Below are 22,382 nucleotides of genomic sequence, written 5' to 3' on the forward strand. Positions count from 1 at the left end.
CACAATGGTTTAAAAAAAGTAAAAATAATAATAAAAATAATATACTCAAAACAAATTGATGTAAATTATAATTTGAACTAATTTATGTAAACCAAATTTGGCAATTAAAAAATTATAAAAAAATATGATTACAAAAAAAAAAAAAAACTTAAATTATATAATACTGATTGACCCTAAATATCTAGTGATCAATGGTTGAACTCAAATATTTTTAGTAAACACACCTTATGGAATACAATTTGGTTAACTATTCAAGATGACATTTATACAGCTCAAAAGTTCATAAGAAAAAAAAAAGTTTTTTCTTAGGATAGACATTATTTTGAATGGAATTCTTTGATGCACAATTTACAACTCCAGCAACCTTCAGGCGGTGATGTAAGTGGTGGTGTTAAGCAATACACATGATAACCACGGTCACAATCATCACAAAACAAAAGTTGATCCTATTGATTAACAAAAAAAATGATAGCTTTTAAAATATTTTACAAAGTATAAAAACATTATTCTTACATCATTATCGGATGTTCCACAAATTGAACAACATTTGCACTCGATGCACTGCCAACGATATTTTCCAACAGAAATGATCATGTTTGCAGTAAATTGAAGACAGGTTGGATGGCCTAGAAAAACATAAAAAGTTTAGTATATTTAATAAAATAAAATGCAAGACACTTCTACCTGAACGACCACAGTCTGAACAAGAAATCAATATTTCTGGTTGACCAGATTTATTAGATACTTCATCGCCCAAACAAAAATCACAATACGGTGATGGATTTGCAGATTTATTATTGCCTCCAGATTTTGTTTTCGTATATCCCTAAAATAGAATAATAATTATAATACTTTTTTATTTTATTTAAGTTTTATAATACAAATTATTACTTCTCTTGAAACCGCTTTATTATGTGATGTTTTTGTTGGAGTAGTAGTTGATGGAAAAGTTGAACTTGCAGTGCTTGAAGCTGCTTCATTTGGATTTAACGTTACCAGCGGAGAATTGTTTTGATGGTTTGACATTCTAGCTGAAACCCGTTTTGAGTGAGGAGCAGGAGAAGCCACCGGAGTATTGTTGCTGCCTGAAGCACCTGAAACATATTACCATTGATTCGGTCCAATTGTACCTTGACCAAACCGTGCATTTGGGTCTACAAATCACAATGCATACTTCAAATAGTCTTGTAGTAGGGAAGTAATTATTCCCAGAGGTGTGATGCACTGCAACTTGCACAGTTAACTTTATTCCCTACTCTTATAATTTATTATTATTTATATAAAAATAATAATAAAAGAATAATATAACATAATCATATAATAATAATAAAATTCTATGACTAAATAAAACCAGCTGAAAAACTTAACTATACTAAGTATAACTACAAAAATAAATATAAAGCTATTTTATCTTGTTCCTCCGTCGTAAATCAACATTTTATTTTTATATATTAATACACATACACAATTTTGATGTAGCAATGAAAATATAATATTAAAAATATTTCAACAGTGGTTTTTAATGTTTCACTACTATTAAAAGTTTAATAACTTCAATTTATTACAAATTTAAATAAAAAATTTCATTACTAATTTATTGTAATAATACAATAATAAATAAGTATGAAAAAATTATTCTAAAAAAATACATAATATGCACATATTTAAACATTTTAGGAAGAAAGAAAAGGATTACTATAAAAAATAAAACAATAATTATTTATAACTTTATGGTTTATTTAGATTAAACAATTTGTTATACATAACCCAAAATATGTCCAAGTACAGCACCCCTTGCCTTAATGAATTATATGGACTTAAAATAATCAGAGTATAACTCGGAACTGAACACAAAGGGACAATTTCCAATTTTAAGACAACTTTATAATGTATGATAATAAACTTAGTTATTTAATTTAACTAAAAAAGATATGTGTTTGAAATAATTAATTTATACTACACAAGTTTGAATATATTATTTAAAATAAAATAGAAATTAAACTCGGAACACTTGCCTATAACAAGTCATCTTAAAAATGGATTTTGTTCAATGAATTATGATTGATCAAACATAATTTAACTTATTTAAAAACAATTAATGACAAATTCACATTCATTGCTCATAACATATGTTTACTCAAAATTAACCACTACCAGGTACGCAGACAATTGTGTTAAAAACAAAAACATATTATGATGTGTATATATATAAATATATTTATGGTTTTAATTATTGTTATAGTATTTGAATAACTAAAAATTGTAACATGAACAATTTAATTATATACTATAAATATAGAAATAGAACTGATTAATTAATGTTTCTTAATCACAAATATTCATCTATTTTATATTATAATTGATTGGTTTTTTTCTCATAAAAAATAGGTGAATTAAAATCACTCATTGAAATAAAAAGGTGACCAATTGATAAAAATACAATTTATAATATTAATGATGCAGGTCAGGCAAATAATATTTTAGTAAAGATAAATATTTATTTTAAAACTTATTTTTACTATATAGACTGTACATATTATTCAAAAATGTATGAAAAAATAGGTCCCATTTAAACATCTGTATTATCAACAGTTGAGGTATAATTTTTTTTTCAAATTTTGACTGAAATAAATGATAAAAAAAATATACTCAAGATATTTTATAGGTAATAAGTTTAATTCATTTTGTGAATAAATAATAAATTAATTTGACAAAAGTTGTACTATTCAATATGTAAATATAAATTTCAAAAATGATAAACAAAAAAAAAAAATAAGATTGCAAAAACCGACTAGAGAAAACTAGAGATTACTTAAATAAACAATAAATAATACATTTGATGGATTTAGAATGTATTCATGTTTTACTTTATAAATTAGAAGAAATTGTCATATGAATAAGTAAATTTATAAAGGAAAATTGTGTTTAACAGATTTGTCTGCATCTTTAAAAAAAATAAAAATCACATTTGTTTGCTATAAATTATATAAAATTGCTTGTAGATGTTTATAAATAGTCAATAAGATATATTCATTTTATTGCTTAAGTTTCAATTTTTTAAGTTTTATTTATTTATTTTATAATCAAATTTAAATTGTTTAAGTTGAACCAATAAGATTCAAAGAATTCAAGTATAATGTAACATAGTAAAATAAAAAATTCCAGTACTAAATAAATAATATAATATACTTTATAACATTTTAACTCTTATGAAAAACTAAGCATCTCATATGCTCTAACGACAATAACATTTGTAATAAAAGAATTCACTATATTCTTTTCTAACTTGCCAATAAATAATAAATAGATGTTTCTTTATCCTATTGTAAATTTAAAATAAATAAAAAGTCAACTGCCTAGTTAAATGATTGGTGTAGTTATAAGATATCACATTTTTTTTTTTTTTTTTAGAATTTACATCATTATAAATTACATAATTATCTATATATTATAATAAATTAAAATTCATATTTGACTGTACAATGGAGGGAAGCTCATGATTTGTCCCAGATTATTTGTGTAATACTGAATTTATAATGTGCTACATATTAAGCATTTATATGCTGATTTAACATGTTTCATAAAAGGCAATAATTATTTAGTAGTACACAAGGAAATATTTTTACAAAACATCTATACTAAGTGATTTAATTCAGTACAATATAGGGTTAAAATTCACTAAAATAAGTAGGAATGTCTGATGTCCACAAAATAAAAAAAAAAAAAAACATTTAATTTTAACAAAATAAAACAAATTATAGCTATTAGAGTATTCTATGCTATTGTGATGTTATTATTTTGGTTTAAGGACCGTGGTTAAGTCACTGCCACCAGCATTATTATAATGATAATGTTGCCATAAATTGATGTACACAAGGTATGGCCCAGACCTTCACCACTAAACCCATAAATAATATTTTCTGTCATTCGGGACGTCTGCCACCTCCATCTTATCCTTCAAACAAAAACAAACAAAAAGAGGGGCTTTATTTTATTTTTATTCCTTGAAAATTAATTATGAAATATATGTTTTTGTTTAACGTCACATTCAAGCGCATATGCACTCGCCACACATGCATACACAGAGCTGGGACAAATCATGATTTAAATTTGAAAACAATTTGTATTAATAAGACAAACAAACCAATCATCAACGGACAACGAAATATTCTGATTAAAATAATGAGTTAAATCCTAAATCAATTTGTATTCATTACCAAGGGTTATCAAAGTCGCTGGTAAAGCATTGTCGTTTTAAAGGTCGATAACTTTTCGAAACATTGTTGGTTCGAAGATATGGAGCTTAAAATCACAACCCCTTATCCATATAACCAAAGAGACTTTAATATTACAAGCCCACTGAACACTTGTATTAAAGTCTTTTTGATTTTAATTCATGCCCAGCTCTGCATATAAATGAGAGGTACAGGGAAAACACCCCATATCTATAAAATGTTGAATTGAAATATTGAAAAACTATTAAAATTTTCCCAGTATATTATTAAATTAACTAAATAACTTAGAAGTTATAATAATATACAACAATATGTGTATTGGAAATAATTCAACAATGTTGCTAAATATTTTGAATAAACACATTATACGAATTAATGATATTTTATGTTCATCATTAATATTACTAGTTTCCATGTACCCCTCATAATATGTATACTGTTGATTATGTTGTTAATAAGCAAAAATTACAACATAAATTACAAAGTACAAACTACATAGAAAAATTAAATACTAGTACAAAACTTTTTTTTGTTTATGGCATAAAACGACTAACGCTTACCAAATTTAAATTACATTATTTCTGTGTATGATTATATTAATTGCCTTAGATTTAAGTGAATACATATAAATACCAATAATAGCCCACAAATTAAGTATTTGGATAATACAATATTCATAAATATATGGTAGTCATATAAAATACAACTAAAAATAAATTTAAAAGCAAGTCATAATTGAGTTTGTTGAACTATAAAGCCAATCAAAAAACAAATGTATAAATATAGTTTTGAAAATTAGGTGGTATTATTATGGGATTCAATATAATTGTTTACCATTTAGTTCAGGTAACATCATAATTAGTACCAATTTAAATTGTATACGTTGTTTTAAATCAAACTAAACAAAAACTGAATACTATTTTAAAATTCAACATTAAATCTTAAGCAATTAAATATTTTAAATAAGTATGTCAATAATATAGTTTAATGCATTAAATAGCATTCACATGCAGTAAAAATTTAAGGTGGTATTTAATTTATAAATACAAAGTTGATTAAGACTCAATAAAATCCAGCTTCAAACTTATGGCCTTAGTTTACTTCACACTACTAATAGAAATGCAATACTATTATTACAATGCTCAAGAAGTCTATATTCATTGTAAGCAAAAACTTTTATAATTTACTAAATACATATTCAATAGAAAATAATTGTGACACTCGTGAGGGCTAATCACATAAAACAAATATTGGACTATGATCTATACTCAGATTGCATAACATAAACAATATGAATAGAAAGGAAACCCACTGGTAAACAACTAAGAGAGTTATTGCATGCAAAGCAAAAAGCATAAATTATTTTTTATTTATTTTTTTAATTTATGAAAGTAAATATTGGTTTATCAATAAAATTATGAATTTTTAGATACTAAAAAATAAAATATTAGAAAAACTAAAAAAAAAACTAATAATTTATTTAATATTTTGAGATTTTATAGTGAATAGTAGATATTTGGATATGATATAAATTTGACAACTAATTTTAATCTTAAATGATAAAATTTGAAGAAAAAGGTCTTGTTAAGAATGCGTAACATAACAAACTTATGCTTAACAGCTCATGTTTAATTTTGTTAGTTTTGATATTAGTATGAATCAACTTATTATATTATTATCTAAAACTTAATGGTATGGATATTATATATGTTTGTATGTCAGTTTTTTACGATAATTGTATTTGAGCAAGTTATGAGTAGACATAATAAACATTATAATTTTCTTTTTAGCAAAAATCACTAAAATATTCAATTATCATAAAAATCCTACATTCAAACACAGATAAAGTTCTTACCATTAAGTTTTATAATAAGTCCATACTCACTCTAATATTATTAAAACTACTGAAACTAAGTATGAACTGTTAAGCCTAGATTTGCAATGTTATGCACTCATAAGACAGCAACAATAAATGCAAGAGTAGTAATCCTCATAAGATAGTATACTAAAATAAAATAAAACCTATGTTATTAAATGTCCTATTATCAAATAATTAGAAGATTTAAAATAACATTGAAAAGTAAATAAATGAATCTAACTGAAATCACATGTTAAAGAACATAATAGTTAAAAAATTGATCAAAAAATTACTTAAATAAGATCCAAATTTAATGAAAAACTATTCATTACTACTTAATTTATAGAATTATTAAAGTAATTTTTTTTAACATTTCCATGAATACGACTAATATTCATGCAAACAGATAAAAAATTTTTTTAGTTTGTTCAACAACCATTTTAACTCTAAATATTATAAAACTTCTAACAATAATAGTTTCAACAACCTTTTACAATTAAAATTTTAAATATTTCCTATCATAATAACAATATTAAATATTCTTATAAATCATTTTAAAAATAAGTAAAAATTTATCAAATTTAAACCTCATACTATTTTTTAATAAATGTATTAATTATTACATAATAAGATGGGCTGAGGTTACACCCTAGCTTAACTAGGATTAATTGGTCATAAGCATATGTTTTTGAAATTGTCAACAACAATGTTTCTGACTATAACTATACCCTAAACTATAACGTATCAAATGTCTGTAACAATCTTGCAAACAAATTTCCTGACAAACGTAATTTTGGTCTAGATGTCGCTTAACAATGAAAATCCTTAAAAAAATGTTCTAGAGCTTTACATTAATTTAATGTTAAAAAGAAAATGAGGTCAAAATTATTTAATTCTTATTAGATTTCAATGTAAACAAATGCTTATAGATGTTTTGATTTTATTGAAATTTTTTTTTAAAATCAATAAGAAAAATAGTATAATAAAAGCTAGGGCTAAAGAGCGTGCAGCCAGAAGAATGTTTTTATTTTAAGCGATTTAGTGATTACCAGGGGCATTAAGGAAGGTGACATAACTGTCCTGGAATTTGCTCCAACCTGTTGTAGTTTGTTGTTGTTCAAATGGTTGAGACTGTTGTGTTTGTGGAGACACAGGGGTTGATACTAAACCACTCTCTTGACTGGCCTCTTCATCTGCTACAGGTATATTGGCAGCAGGTTTTTCCTTGTGTGAATGAGTGTAATGATAAGTAAGACCAGGTCGAGTCTTGTAACGAGCTCCACATACTGAAACATTAGCATACGCTAACACCCTCATACAGCCGGAATAATGGTCACGACAAACAAAAACACTCAAACGCAAACAAGTTAAACTAGAGTACTAACACGGTGTGACAACCGCAATACAAATTACAAAATCATAAAAAAAAATCCAAGTAAATATAAAATAATAAGTCTTTAAAATAAGTAAGAAAAGAAATATTTTTTACATAAATAAAACACCATATTTAAGTAAAAAGAATGAACTGTTTATAAAAAAAATGTAACATTTCTAAAAAATAAATCTATAACTCTTTTTTTTTATTAATGCTCAACCCAAAATACTATTAAGGATAATGACTATAAAACTTTGTTTATGAATTTTTAGACCCTTAAGACTAATATTTAAAATGTTTTTAGCTAGAAATTTTAATAATAATTCTTAGTTTAAAGTTACAATAAATTCAAGTTCTTATTTTATTATACCTGCCTAAAATCAAAGTATGAATCATATTTTATGAATAATACCACCTCATTGTGCTTTGCTAACACAACATGCATTATGGTATAGTATGCTCATTTGACATAATTGAAATAATTAGGGTAAAAATAAATGCAATAATTTATTGCAAGTTAATGTTTAGGTTATGGTAAAGTTTGTGCACGACTATAAAAATGTTAAAACCACAATAGGTAATAAAAATGACTTAAATAGCATTAACCAAATATAACACAAATGCAAAAATGTACTTACGGTCGCATGCATATGGTTTATCAGGATCTTGAAGATCAATGAAACCACTCATTCCTTTCTTTCTTCCTCTTCCAGATGTTGAACCCTTCATAACAGTAAAAAAAATTATAAAATATTAATAATGACTCATGCCACTTTGCCAAAATTAAAAGCAAGCATTTGGTCATATCAATAATAATTAGGCTTATATGCAATAAAAACGGTAAAATATAAATAAAAAACCAGAAATTTATTAATTTTAATCAGTTTTTATATATTGACATAATAGGTTAAATTTATAAATTATTATTTTTTAAGTGAAGTATAAACTACAGGCAGTAATTATGTAACCTAAATGAACTATAAAATAAAAAATATAAAAAAAAAAAAATGATTTAAATAGCTTAGGTAATATGATAAATAGAAATCAGTTCCCTAGTTGTAATAACTTATTATCAGCACAATAATTATTTAAAATTTTTTTTTATCAATTTTATAAACGATAGACATTATGCTCTAGTGGTTATTATTTAATATACTAAAATAAGATTTTTATTTAATTATAGATTTATTATATTTGTCATGATTATATTTAAACATTTTAAACCTTGGTAAATTTTTTTATACCCAGACATTGCTTCAAGTGGAAATTAATATGATATTTTATCATAAATATCATAAATATTATTAAGATTTTTAATTACAATTATATATTTTTATTTATTAAAAATAAACATAAATATTTATATTTATTAATTGTTAATAATTAATATTTTCTCACTTTTGTACTGCGGCGACCACTTGTACTTTCATTATTTGTACTGTTACGACCAGGCTTTCCTCCTTTTCGTCTTTTTCGTTTAGTGTAACTTTCTTCATAATCATAATCTGAATCTGCATCAGGTTCTTCAAATCCTTCGATTTCTTGCATTTCAAATTCATCATAGTACCATTCCTTAAACAAAAAATGAAATATTTTCATACCTTTAAAAGAAGTATTTGGATGGTTTGGACCTCAGAAAATGACTGTTTCTAATTTATTTTCTATCATAATACATAGAACAAATTCTATTTAATACTTACAGAAGATACTTTAGTGTTTGAACTGTTTTGGTTAGTCTGATCATCTTTAGATACTATGGTATTTGTTCCAAGGCTATCTTTACTATCTTCATTGTTTGAAATTGCATTTTGACTATCCCCAGTATGTAAATCGATATTAAATGAATTAGTTCCATCTCCGGAATCACCACCACTTGCTAAACCTTTTAAATAAAATAATTTAATAATATGAATAAACTATTTAATTATACATTATTTCACAAATAAAATTAATATAGGCAATATTTTTATTTAACTAACCAGATTCTTTACGTCTTCCAGAATTGAATACAGAGGAATTTACAGAACTGGTATTGCAGGTATTTAACAAATATTGTCTTCTTTTCTTTTTCCATCTTTTGGAAGGATATGTATAAACTTGACCATTATTTAACCCGGGCATACGTTGTCTTTCTAGCATCAATAGACTTGAATGTGTTTGAGCTACACCTAATAAATAGGTAATTATAATCATAATTGATTAAATGCATAGTAAATTTTTTTTATAAATTATATTGTCCGTTTCATGAGAGAATAAACAATTTGCCGACCAATTTTTGTTTGCGTTCACTCATGCAACTCTACTCTGGGACTGCATTCAAGCGGCAACAATGGTATGTCTCAACTCAAGCTGGCAAGTTTGGTACCGTTTAGTATGTTTAGAGGGGAAAATAAGGGTTCAGTATCGACAAAGTCATCAATCGAGATGCGCAAAATGTGATTATTCTCTGATGGAACAAACTATAAAACCATACATTATATTATGTCATAGCCTCATAAGTACCTGTTTGTGTATCTAAAAATGGCATTCTCAATCGCCGTTCTATGCATAATCTTGTATTATAATTCACAGAATTCTCAACAGCTTCACGGTACGATAAATCATTAATAAAACTAAAATAATAAATAAAATACTGTATTAGAAACAATAATTCTTATTTTCATAAGTTATCATTAAACATTTTTTTTATATAACATAAATAACTTTGAGACTAACTATATAGGTACTTTGAAAAATATATATATTTGGTAGGGACGTCTTTTAGATTTATTAAACTCTTGTTTTAGTTAAGTATATTTGGCACCTATATACCACCTATTAATAACAAGGATGATTTATATATTATTAGTAGTCTAGCAGTGTAAAATTAACTAAAAATACCATTTAGCAATGTAATTATGCAAGTTCATTTTAAGTTATACAAGATAAAAAAATCCCCCTTATTAATTAAAATGGAAAATAATAATCCTTATAGATCAAAACATTTGATACTAGGCATATTAATAAATACAGCGTAAACTCTCTATAACAAATTTGAAGGGACCAAAAGATTTCTTTTGTTATAAAGTTTTTGTAATAGAGATGGTATAAAAATTATATAATAGGTTATGAATCAAACCAACCATTATAATGTAATATTTACGTTACATAGAGTTTTTCATGGTATATTTTACATTAGATTTAAAAGTAGGTACAGTGAAATACCTAATAATTAAAAATATTAAATACAATTATATTTATTTGTGAACCTAGTAAACGTCAAACAGTGAGGAGTTTCATTTAAAGATAAATTAATAATATTTTGGTGTACTAATTTGTTATCATTAATGAAGGTATGGTTGGTACGGATATAAAAATAAGACATATTAAATATCAATTGATTTTCTTTTTCTTTGAGAGGACTTATGAATTTTACATTGTCATTTTATATCTTATATTACAGTGAATTGACTTACTATGAAACTTAAAGATAAGAATATTATAATTAAGTATATTTTAGAATATTATGCGCCAGAAAGACAGAGAAAAACATTTGGGTACAGTGTCCTCTTAATTGAAAATCAAAAAGTATTAGGTTTCCTTCATAGTAAGATAATTATATGTATTATAATATAATAGTTAATTAGATACCTATTGGTTATTTGTACTAATTAATTGTATGCAATATATATTATAGCATTGTTAGATATTATATATATTACAAAGAGCTTGCCCCGTTGTAAAATAAATAAATAATATCTAACTGATGTGTTATAAAATTTTGGAGTTAATAATTCAGTTAAAATTATATGCATACGTAATACTAGGTAAGTATATAAAATAAAACTGAATAAAAATTGAGGGTCGACTAATTCCGTCTAGATGTTAACATTTCATTGAATTTTGTCTTTATATACAAATCATAATGGTTAGCATGTCAAATATAATGCCTTTAATCAAACATAGTAAATACACATGTATAAAACTAGAACAAATCCTTAACAATAGCGGCCATTAAACAAAAAAAAGGTTAAACAGTGCTATAAACAACACTGTAGTACATCAAATCGTTGACAACATCAAAGCACTTTGTTCGGCGTGTAGAAAGGTAAAAACAGATTTTTTGATCCCTGTTAACAAAAACTAAAGAGAAATAGAATATGATAGTTTACCAGGAGACGCTTTTCACGAAATTGGGTTTCATCTCGACGACCGCCATGGTGATGTTTTGTTGTCCCGGAGTGATGGCCACCGCGACGCGTTACGACAGTGGCATATGTGTTGGCGGTAGCTGAACCGGACGCTTTTGGCAATGGCGCGCGTGCAAAGAGTTGTACGCGAATGGGAAAAAAATCGGAAAAAATGCAGTTACGAAATCACAAGAACGAATTGATCGGTCGAACGGCAAAAACGGAAGCACCGAACAACGGACGATCGGCGAGGAGGAGGGGGGAGACGAGAATCGTGTGTACGTCGAACGCCGAGCGATGGCGCATTGGCCGTCCAATGACCAATATATATGCTGCTGGGCGTACCGTTCGCACGGCGTTTAGGCGTCGGCTTCCTGCGGATCGATCGGCGACGACGGCGTCTGAGCCTGCGTAGTGCGTATAGCTGGTTTGGTGCGTCCGCGTCCGTTGTGACGCGGCGTACCAACATGACGTACAAGAGGCGACTCCTCCGTGACGAACGCATCGTCGTCGTCTTCGTGCGCGCGCGAGCGAGTGCGTGCGTGCGATCTACCTCCAACGAAACACGGCCAACTGGCCCGTTCTCGCTACACGTAGTCGCCGTGTCTCGACCTCACCTCCTCTGGCCTCGTGTACAGCACATGTCATATTATGACTGTAATAAAGTTCTCTAGCCGTGATACGGCACTACGCCACTCTACCGCTGGTCACATAGCTACGTACCAACGATTATTAGGTACCTACCCGTTGTCCACCGGCTACATAATCCGAGTCCGTTTATTGTCTACCTATCGCGAGCTGCATTAAAATAATACCATTAATATCTAACAAACGCTTAGGTACTCGTACATAAAAATTCGGTATGTGTATCTAAAATAGAAGCTGAAAATCATAAACATTTGTGCTTAACCGAAATTTAATGGATAGCTTAAAAAAATTGATCGAGGAAAAATGCACTCATGTTGCCCAGGTGGCTAGGTACAGTTACATACACAATGTCTACAACACAATTTTAATTTTATAACGAAATAGCGTAAGAAAGCGACAAAGTGTAGTGGGTAAATAAGTAAGTTTAATATGTTATATCGTTTGACAAAATTGTATGGTTTTATTCATTCAAAAGGTATAAATTGTATTATTTAATATTTTAAAATAGGCATAAGCGTCGGAACTGTTTGGAGTTAAAATGTTGACGAAATTGGATATTCAAATGAAAAATAAGTCGACACCTAATGATTTTTTTCTGAATCGATTTTAGTTTTATTATGTTGTAATTCAAAAAATAATAAACGAAGAGATTTGCGAAATATTTTACAACTATTTATCTCTATATATTCTACTTACTTACATCACCTATATATGGCTTATATTATGGGCTATAGCTATAAACAGTACTTAATGTCTTAACTCTTAATGCAATTTTTAAATATTTAGATTAATTTATTTTAAGCTGTAAATAGCTGTTGATACTAATAGGTAATATTCAGACCATTCTAGTCTATTACTTAACGGACTAGAATAAATAGTTGGTTGGCATAAACGTGGTTTTTAATTTTTATTTTAGCCTTTAGGCTATGTTTGTACTAAACGTACATAGGAAAATCCATTTAAGAGTGGACAGTGAATGCAAAAATGTGCTTGGTATAAATAATAATAATGGTGATCAAATTATATATATATGTAATCGATGTTCGCTGACAAAAAACAATTTCAACTTTCTTTTTTAAAACTAGTTTTATACAATAGGAAGTTTATCCAAATAGATATGTATAATATATTAATTTATTATTAAAGACCGCATTCGCTATACTTTAGTTCGGAAACATATGCATATGTGGACAATATTTTTATTATTTAAGAAAAATAAACAAACTTACATCAGGTTAGTCTCTGATTCAAAGCAAATTCAGAGATCTGAGAGATCTAGCTATAATAAATAGATATAGAAAGATATTATTATCTAATAATATAATTTATATAAATATATAATGATAATTAAAAAAAACATTTGCATTTAAAATCTGGCGTACACATAGTTATAAAATCTATGGGTATTATACGTACTTATTTTAATGTTAACAATTTATTTTTAATGTCAAGTGGGAAAGGGGTGCTTTGACTATCATTTACTTTCAATTTTCATTTTACTAGAATCACTATGATACATAACAAGGTTTTTCTTATAGATATCGCTATATCGGTACACTCACGGGGCCACGGCCCACATGCACAAATTTAATACAGTCTTTCCCTTAAAAAATTTAGTCATGACCTGTTGTACGCCAAAAAACTCACTGTTCAAAATGTTCAGGAATCAGGATCATAACTAATTATAAAGGTTAAGTATACTACCCAAAACACACGAAACAATTATTTGATTTTGACTAGTAATAATAATTAAAAAAATTGGTGCTTCGAGTTACTACACTCAATAGATACCCACACAAATACAAAATACAAATGTACTTCACTTTAAAATAAAATTTTTAAATGTATATTTTACACCTATTTCACATATAAAAATAATATACTTATGTATTATGTTTAATATAATAATATTGACATTTTCGGTTTCTTTAATCCATCGCACCTAATTTACGTCTCTACCGAGTCTACCATGTATCAGTACAGCCGAGATTCAGTATATACGTATAGTACAGGTCTCCATATAATGTACGAATGAGAATTAGTCTAAAATCCCAGATTTAGTGGCGTCAAACTAGGAATTTTTTTGTGAAGCGAAATCTAAAATTTTTGTCTATTTGACTTCTAACTTCTATAAAGAAATTAATTACATTTTTATAGGTATCTCATCGGTCATAGACTCATAGACATATAAATTGTTTATGGTATTTATGTTCCTATAATACTTATTAAAATATTTGTAATATTATAAATAGTATAATGATCGTATATATCACAACTGTACTGTGTACTTAAATTTAATTATATAAAACGGGTTTGCTATAGTTATTAGTTTACTACTATATTAGTAACTACGGTATAAATATATAATAAAGACATTAAGTACTTATATTGTGTTAATGTCGAACATATAATTTCAAAAATAATTGAAAAACTGATTTCATAATTTTATAGTTTGTTATTATTTACTTATTTCGTAGTTAATTTGTATTTGATAAAACAATAGTATTATATCAAGTTTAAAAAAATAAAATAAACGTAGAACTATATTACATAATAATGTTTACAATTACAATCAAAAACTAATAATCCTTATAACTATTTGCATTTTTAAATTCTAAATTTATTTAAACTATAAATCCTTATGGTTATTTTAGTTCTCTGCCAATTAGATATTTAGATCCCGCTTGTGTCAGTCACCGAGATTTAGCTGTCGAGAGATATTCTATGTGCTTGTCGATTCAAAATCTTAAAATTAAAATCAGGTGATTTCCGTGTGTATCTAATCACTTTCTTATGGCATCGCTGTATTATCTATGATAATACGGCAACGAGTTATCAAATATAAATAATCGATTACAATGTACTACCAATTCTTTATCTGTCAAACGACAAATAGAAACAAAATTCGTTTCTTTGCTTTTAAATATATTTTTTCAATAGTAACTGTATCGATTCGCATTCCTATCGACTAAAACAAGCTTTATATACCTATATTGTATCTAGTTGACTTCGATACAAGCAAGAAAAGCCATTGCATTTTCACTATGGTGATTCAAAAGAAAGAGCTGCTTGTCTTACTAAAACCTTATTATTGGGTTAACATAATACTTACGTGTTCATATGTGTTTTGCAAAAAGACTGATATCTTTTGTCAATATTTATTTTCACCGACTGAAAAGATTTGCGAACTAGACGCTGTAAGTAACTTTTTTATTGAACAATCAATTAAAGATTATGATTTTCAGTTTTGTATTGTTATAAATTCTTGTTACTTACAGAAAGAATTGGAAATATTACTATTCCTTATGATTGTTGTAATGATTCGGACAAGAAAAGCTGGAAGTGTCACAATGTTAGCTTATCTTTCATCTAGTTTCTTGTATACTAAAGGAGCAAATGTATTATTATGGTTCTATGCAGACGTTCGATATGGTTTACTCTTCACTGCTCTTATTATTGGTATGCTGTTTTTATATTTTTCATAAGTGGTTTAATTGCTGTCAAAAATCTTTGTATACATTTTCAAAAAATACGGGAAAACTAATAAAAAAATATCTGGGTTGGTCCATGTAATTTCTTAAATAAACACTCATATTTTTTACACTCATTCTTATATATTACATTACCTAAGTTTTCTTTAAATTTTACATTTATGTTTTTTCAACCTATATTTTTTGTGATCATAATACTTAATTAAACAGATTTAATAACTTCATTGTGTTATTGATATCTTATGTCTACTGTGCATCAAAATATTGGCTTCCACTTAAACATATTATTAATTTTGTTTTAAATTGGTATTTAATTTATAGCTGTAAGTTTGTGTCTACCAGAGCCAACATATTCTGGCCCAGAAAATGTATTGTACTTCAGATCATTGGCCACTTTGGAAGAAGCCCTTAAAGAAGATAAACAGCATACTGTATGGATTATTTGTTTTTATACTGTTTGGAATCCTACGTGTGCTACTTTTGCTCCAATATTTTCAAAATTATCTGTTGAGTATGTATTAATTATTAACAAAATTAATAAATAGTATAATAATAAATTATATATAGCATATGATATATATATATACAGTCTATAAAGCTTTTATGGTTACACAATGGATATTATCACAAGTATATCTAGATATCTAGGAATGAACCATGCCTCGCCTAAACAAATAACATCATACTTAAAATCTACAGAGTCAAATAATACAGTTAATTCATTAAAATGTGCCCTTATACTTCAAATATTTAAAAAAAAAAAAACTAGACTAATATTATTTTTATCAATATTACTTAAAGAATCAATATCTAACGTACTTACTACTTATGTTATTAATACAATGAATGTTGTTAGTTAAATTTTCAAAATTATGCATAAATTTAAATTATTTTAAGTTACTTGGTAAACACTAAAATTAAAATAATTATTTGTAGATAAGGATAATTAAAATTCCATAATTGATCAAATGATATTTCAGTATTTATAGACATTAATTAAGATAAATTACTGATTCATACACCATGCAATCCTTCTGTTTTTTTAAAAATTACTCCGCTACCGTTGGTCTAAACATAATCATACTTGTATTTTTTTGATGTTTGTTTTGCAAGCCAATAGTTTAACATTACCTTTTTTCTCTTTAACTTAATAACTAAAATATTTATTTCTATTCTTTGTACATACTAATATTAGGTTTGATTAAGATATTAATAAAAATAAAAAAACATTTAATAGTAAAAATTTAAATTTTAATAATTACTGATCGATGAATAACCATTTAATTTTTCTTTACTTGTGATTACTAAGATAACAATGGTTATACTTGTTTTTGTTGCTGGGTTGAGTATTTATTTCATTATTCTTATTTTTTTGACTAAAGTAACTTTTATTGTAATTATATCCCTCACATTTACCAGAAAGATTTTATAATTTTATAATTTAAAGTACAAAGAATGTTCTTAAATAGAGGGCGCTTTTCGGTGACTGAGTGACTGTAAAAGTATCGTATACCATAAAATATGTTATGTTATTATAATATTATGCCACAAGAAATAAAAAAGAAATGATAATAGAACCATATTATTGTACAATTGTACATTAAACTTAACATACAATAACAACATTGATGTTATTTTACGGTACATCACTGCGGTATGTCTGACCGGTTACTACCACAGCTATGCTATAGGCAAGGCCAGTCTATTAGTATAAGGTATAGACTATATAGCAGCAATCTAATATCCCAGTATTTTCTAAATATTTTTAAAATTAAGTACTTGGTGTTTAATATTAATAATAATTTTCATTTTTTCTAAGTCTTGTTCTAGTTATAAACTTACTATGTACAGAATGTTATAATCATACTACCATTTTTACTATATGCAGTATTGTCAATACAGTCTAACTGTAATCATAATTTATTTACATAATTTAGTACATTAACTAATATATATAGAAATAATCATTGAAATAGTATTCTATCCCACGGTTTTCTCTTGTTTTCTCTTATGCATACCATAACCATTGTAATGACTAATGAGTTAGGGATTTTGAATATAATTTTAATTTGTTATTTTTAAGTAAAATACATTTAAAGTATTTGATAAAAATTGTATTAATATTTTTTACATTTCATTTTTTTGATTATTTTTATTTTTATACATATTATATTATGTATTATTCTGTTCCTTTCTTAAGTTTTAGTTTTGATGCATGATGTTTAATCTAAATAAAATAAATAATTTGCATTATTTAGTGATTTAAATTATAAACTATTTCAGATATGATACCAAGTATCTTAAATTTGGTAAAATAGATATTAGTCGATATCCTGATGCTGCTGCTAAATATAATATTAGTGATTCATCATTAAGTCGACAACTGCCAACTGTGATAATGTTTAAAAATGGAGTAGAAGAAATTAGAAGACCAACATATGATAGTAAAGGAAAAATATATAAATTTTTTTTTACAGAAGTATGTATATTATAAATAACTAGAAATAGATTTTGTACTAGAAAATAAATACATTTTTTTATATTCCAGCCTAATTTCAAAGCAGTTTTTGATTTGAACAATGTGTATGGCACTTGCGTGTCAAATAATAAGAAAAGTAATGTAGAAGAAAAATTGAAAACTAACAAGAAAGAAAAGAAAACATAAGTAATTTTGAATAACAACAAAATGTTTTAAAATTATATTGACGTGTGTTTGTGTTTTGTTTTTATTACCAGTATATTATTGTCATTAATATTGAGTAAAACTATGTGAACGCTCTGTTCTTGAAATGCACATGTTCTTTGTGCAATTGATGATGTACTGAAAACAGTTTTGAAACTTTTGAATGTAGTTGAGATCATGGGATTATGAGGAATTAGCAATTTTTTTTTTCTGTTACCTAAATAAATACAATTTTAAGCTTGTCACTTTTTTAGCTAGTTATCATAGATTTATATTAATTTATAGTTAGAATTCAATATATTTACAAAATATTTTACTATTTATTCTATACTTTATAGTATTATAACCACTTGAAAAATATTGTATAGGTAAATCATGAAAAATTTATTTAAACTTTTGTTTGTATTAAACCTATTTAATAACATTTTAAGCAATTAAAGTAATGTGCAACATATGTATTTTTTTTAAGAATATGTATAAATAACAAAATTTGATACAATTAAATAAGATTGCAAATTTTACTTAAATGATCTATTTTATAACTTATGCTATCTATAAAAATTAAAAAATATATTAACTGACTTTATAACAATTATTTATATTTTGTTAGTGTTTTTATTTTGTATACAATTCTTATGTAATATGAGGACATAGGCAAAATGCAACCAGTGCTTTTAAAAATGTTATTGTTTAATAGTTTTATAACAGTAAGTTTAATATATCAAATTATTAATGTAATTGCCTTTTATTTAATATATAATTTTTAGTCATAACTAACTAATCATAATTATGATTAAAAAGAATTCCATGTACAAATTTAAGTACTTACAGATACAGCTCAAATAAAATTATTTTATCAATAAAAGTCATCTATAAAGAAGGCAAATAATTAAATTTTAGTGTTGTGAAAATAAAATAATAAACTGTATGTAATTAATAGATACTTATACAGGATATAAGTGGGTCTTGGTAATTTGACTGTTGGTACCTAGTAATACCAGATATTTTTTAGAACATAGATAATTATTGATACCGAGCGTTTTTATGTTTATGTATTAATACTTATCAGTTGCATATATTTAATATTTTGGAATTATTTTAATGTAATAAAATGTTTAAAAAATCATTATATAATTTTAAATGTTTTCAATTACCAACTGTATAGTTCTTTGCATTCAATTTGTAATGATAAGTTAAATAGGTAGATACTTAAATACTTAGTAAATTAAAATGTACCAAAAAACAGAACAGTTTAAAAATAATAAAGTATCTTTGAATCTAAATAATATGTACAGTATCACAGTAGCGTTAAATTATGATAAATAAACATTTAACATATTTTGTGCATTAAAATAGTGTCCCTATTTACAAAAATATTTAAAATATTATAATAGGTATACTTCTATAATAAGTAGGTATGTATTCAGATACATTATAGTAAACAGTATAATGTGTATTTAGATTATTAAATAACATACAATAAATACAAGATAACATAAAAAAAAAGTTTGGTTAACCATTTTTATTCTTAAATGCTATTGGTAAGTGCAGGTTTTTTTAAAGATTAGTAAGAGGACTTCAAGTCAACTAGTTCATTATATTTTTAACTAGCTGACTTAAAAATTCCGAATACTAAGCTCTGAGATATGAATGATCAACGGTCAGTTTCCATAACAAATCCATGGCATAGTATTTACATGGCATATTTATTATCGTCCATGTCCAATGCAAATGCTAGGCCTTGAATTGATTAGATAGTAGATACACATCCAAAGTTTGTAGACAAGTAAACTGGAGCTTTATAATATTTATAACAATATAACATTAAGGCTAAAGGATTTGATCTTATTCGTGTTTTCTACAAAAATCTACCAATCTTATTCCAATAAATATATCTAGACACCTAGTTATTACACAGTACACACTATCATAATACCTAATTATTGTATAAACCTTCTAAAAAAATTTATCTTGAAGTTTATATGAAAATAACTTTTTTACTCTTGAATTTAAAATCATTAAGACTTTTTTTTTGATTATTGTCATACTTATTTTAGGGCTCGGAAGTTGATGACCATAAAAATATTATGTTTATGATATGTATACTTCTAACCTATAATGAGTAAGTATGTATTCTGATGTATAGTAAACAATATAATGTGTGTTTAGATAATGAAATAATACAATAAATACAATATGACAATATATTTCTTACATATAAAGTTTGGTTAACCATTTTTATTCTTAAATGCTATTGGTAAGTGCAGGTTTTTTTAAAGACTAGTAAGAGGATTTCAAGTCATCTAGTTTATCATATTTTTAACTAGTTGACTTAAAGATTCCGAATACTAAGCTCTGAGATATGCGATGATCAACGGTCAGTTTCCATAACAAATCCATGGCATAGTATTTACATGGCATATTTATTATTGTCCATGTCCAATGTAAATGCTAGGCTTTGAATTGATTAGATACATCTAAAATATGTAGACAAGTAAAATGGCGCTTTATAATTATAATAATATAATATTAAGGCTAAAGGATTTGATCTTATTTGTGTTTTCTACCAAAATAAACCAATCTTATTAATCTAATAAATATACCTAGTTGTTATATACTATCATAGTACCTAATTATTGTATACACCATCTAGAAAGATTTTTCTTGAAGTTCATATGTAAATATCTTTTTTGAATTTAAAATTATTAAGACAGACCTTTTAAATTTTAAATACTATGAATTCTTAATAGTTAATAATATTAAATTAAAAAAAAAAAACATAGTATCAACTATAAACATTTAAGGAAGTTGTACACAAGCAAAATCATGAAAACTTTAAATTATTTATCTGAAATTTTATTAAATAATAGGTTATTTAATAAAAATGAATAAAAAATGATAGTTGACAATTGTATGAAAAAATGAATCCAAAATAATTAATATATGTATAATGCATTATAAATATGCATTATTGATATGCGAGAACACTTCCCGATTTTTTTTTATTGCCATACTAATGACTAAATGACTAATCAGTATGGCCTGTAAGTTCATGTACTAAAAACTATCAAAATATGCACTTAAAATCATTAAAATATGTGCTAAATATTTTTTATTTTGTTTTTTTTTTAAGATATTTTTATCTGAAATAGTAGACACTAGACATAATTAGGTGATTATTGATTTACACATACAACAAAAGATATTTTTCAAATTAAATACACTGAAAAATTAATTATTTTCTATTTAATCTTAATCTCTATTAAATTGATGTGATAATACCATTGCAATGAAAAGTTAATCATTTTAGAATTGAAAAGCACTAAAATAAAAAACTGTCCACAACTTATGATATATCATTTACTTAAATTTATTTCAACTATAATTAAACATTAGTTAAATTAAATACAAAGTACCTATGCACATTTTAAAATGATGAACATAATTATTTACACATTTTTTTTTTTTAAAACGAACTAAATGTTTTTAAATTACCTAAATGTTTTAGATTTTATATTATTTTATGAATGCAAAGAAAATGGCACCATGCCACCACATCACATTAATCAAACAATTGAAGATGGAAAAAAGTTCAGATAATTTACTTATTGGCACAATGGCACTTAAAATATAAAATATGTAGAATTATTTCTAAGTTTCTAATCTTTGAATATTTCTTCAAAACATTTTTTTCAGCTAGATGCCAAACATCTTTCACTTATTAGTAGTTTGGACATTTGGAATCAGTACATAAGACAGACGGGTCTAGCCGTCTAGATGAAAAGATCGAAATCATTTCAGAGGCGATTAATTTAGCGACAGTATAACTGCGGTAATAAAATATAAAGCCATGTAAGTAATAATAGCGATAGGTAGTAATATATGGCTGTAGCTCATTTGCGCCCAAAATAAAAAATTTAATA

General features: G+C 25.8%; 2 protein-coding genes across 3 annotated transcripts; one reads left to right on the plus strand and one right to left on the minus strand.

Moving 5' to 3' along the window:
* Positions 1–87: 87 nt before the first annotated feature.
* Positions 88–12,049, minus strand: LOC113555566 (zinc finger protein neuro-d4). 2 transcript variants are annotated; one of them, XM_026959995.2, is made up of 11 exons: positions 11,620–12,049; positions 9,971–10,080; positions 9,448–9,636; positions 9,169–9,350; positions 8,867–9,040; positions 8,107–8,191; positions 7,191–7,379; positions 892–1,094; positions 685–826; positions 514–626; positions 88–446 (listed from the first exon to the last, which is right to left on the minus strand). In XM_026959995.2, the coding sequence occupies exons 1-11, from the start codon at positions 11,664–11,666 to the stop codon at positions 318–320; spliced, it is 1,563 nt and encodes a 520-aa protein (XP_026815796.1). In that variant the 5' UTR covers positions 11,667–12,049; the 3' UTR covers positions 88–317. The 2 variants fall into 2 exon arrangements, with proteins under 2 accessions (XP_026815796.1, XP_026815798.1); XM_026959997.2 differs by lacking the exon at positions 7,191–7,379 and having other exon boundaries at positions 11,620–12,048.
* A 3,101-nt stretch (positions 12,050–15,150) lies between these two features.
* On the plus strand, positions 15,151–18,822 carry LOC113555567 (thioredoxin-related transmembrane protein 2 homolog). Its single transcript, XM_026959998.1, has 5 exons — positions 15,151–15,482; positions 15,564–15,744; positions 16,098–16,287; positions 18,060–18,255; positions 18,325–18,822. The coding sequence occupies exons 1-5, from the start codon at positions 15,330–15,332 to the stop codon at positions 18,439–18,441; spliced, it is 837 nt and encodes a 278-aa protein (XP_026815799.1). The 5' UTR covers positions 15,151–15,329; the 3' UTR covers positions 18,442–18,822.
* The last annotated feature ends 3,560 nt before the right edge of the window (positions 18,823–22,382 follow it).

Source organism: Rhopalosiphum maidis, chromosome 3, assembly GCF_003676215.2.
Source record: "Rhopalosiphum maidis isolate BTI-1 chromosome 3, ASM367621v3, whole genome shotgun sequence".
In the NCBI taxonomy this organism is placed as follows: domain Eukaryota; kingdom Metazoa; phylum Arthropoda; class Insecta; order Hemiptera; family Aphididae; genus Rhopalosiphum; species Rhopalosiphum maidis.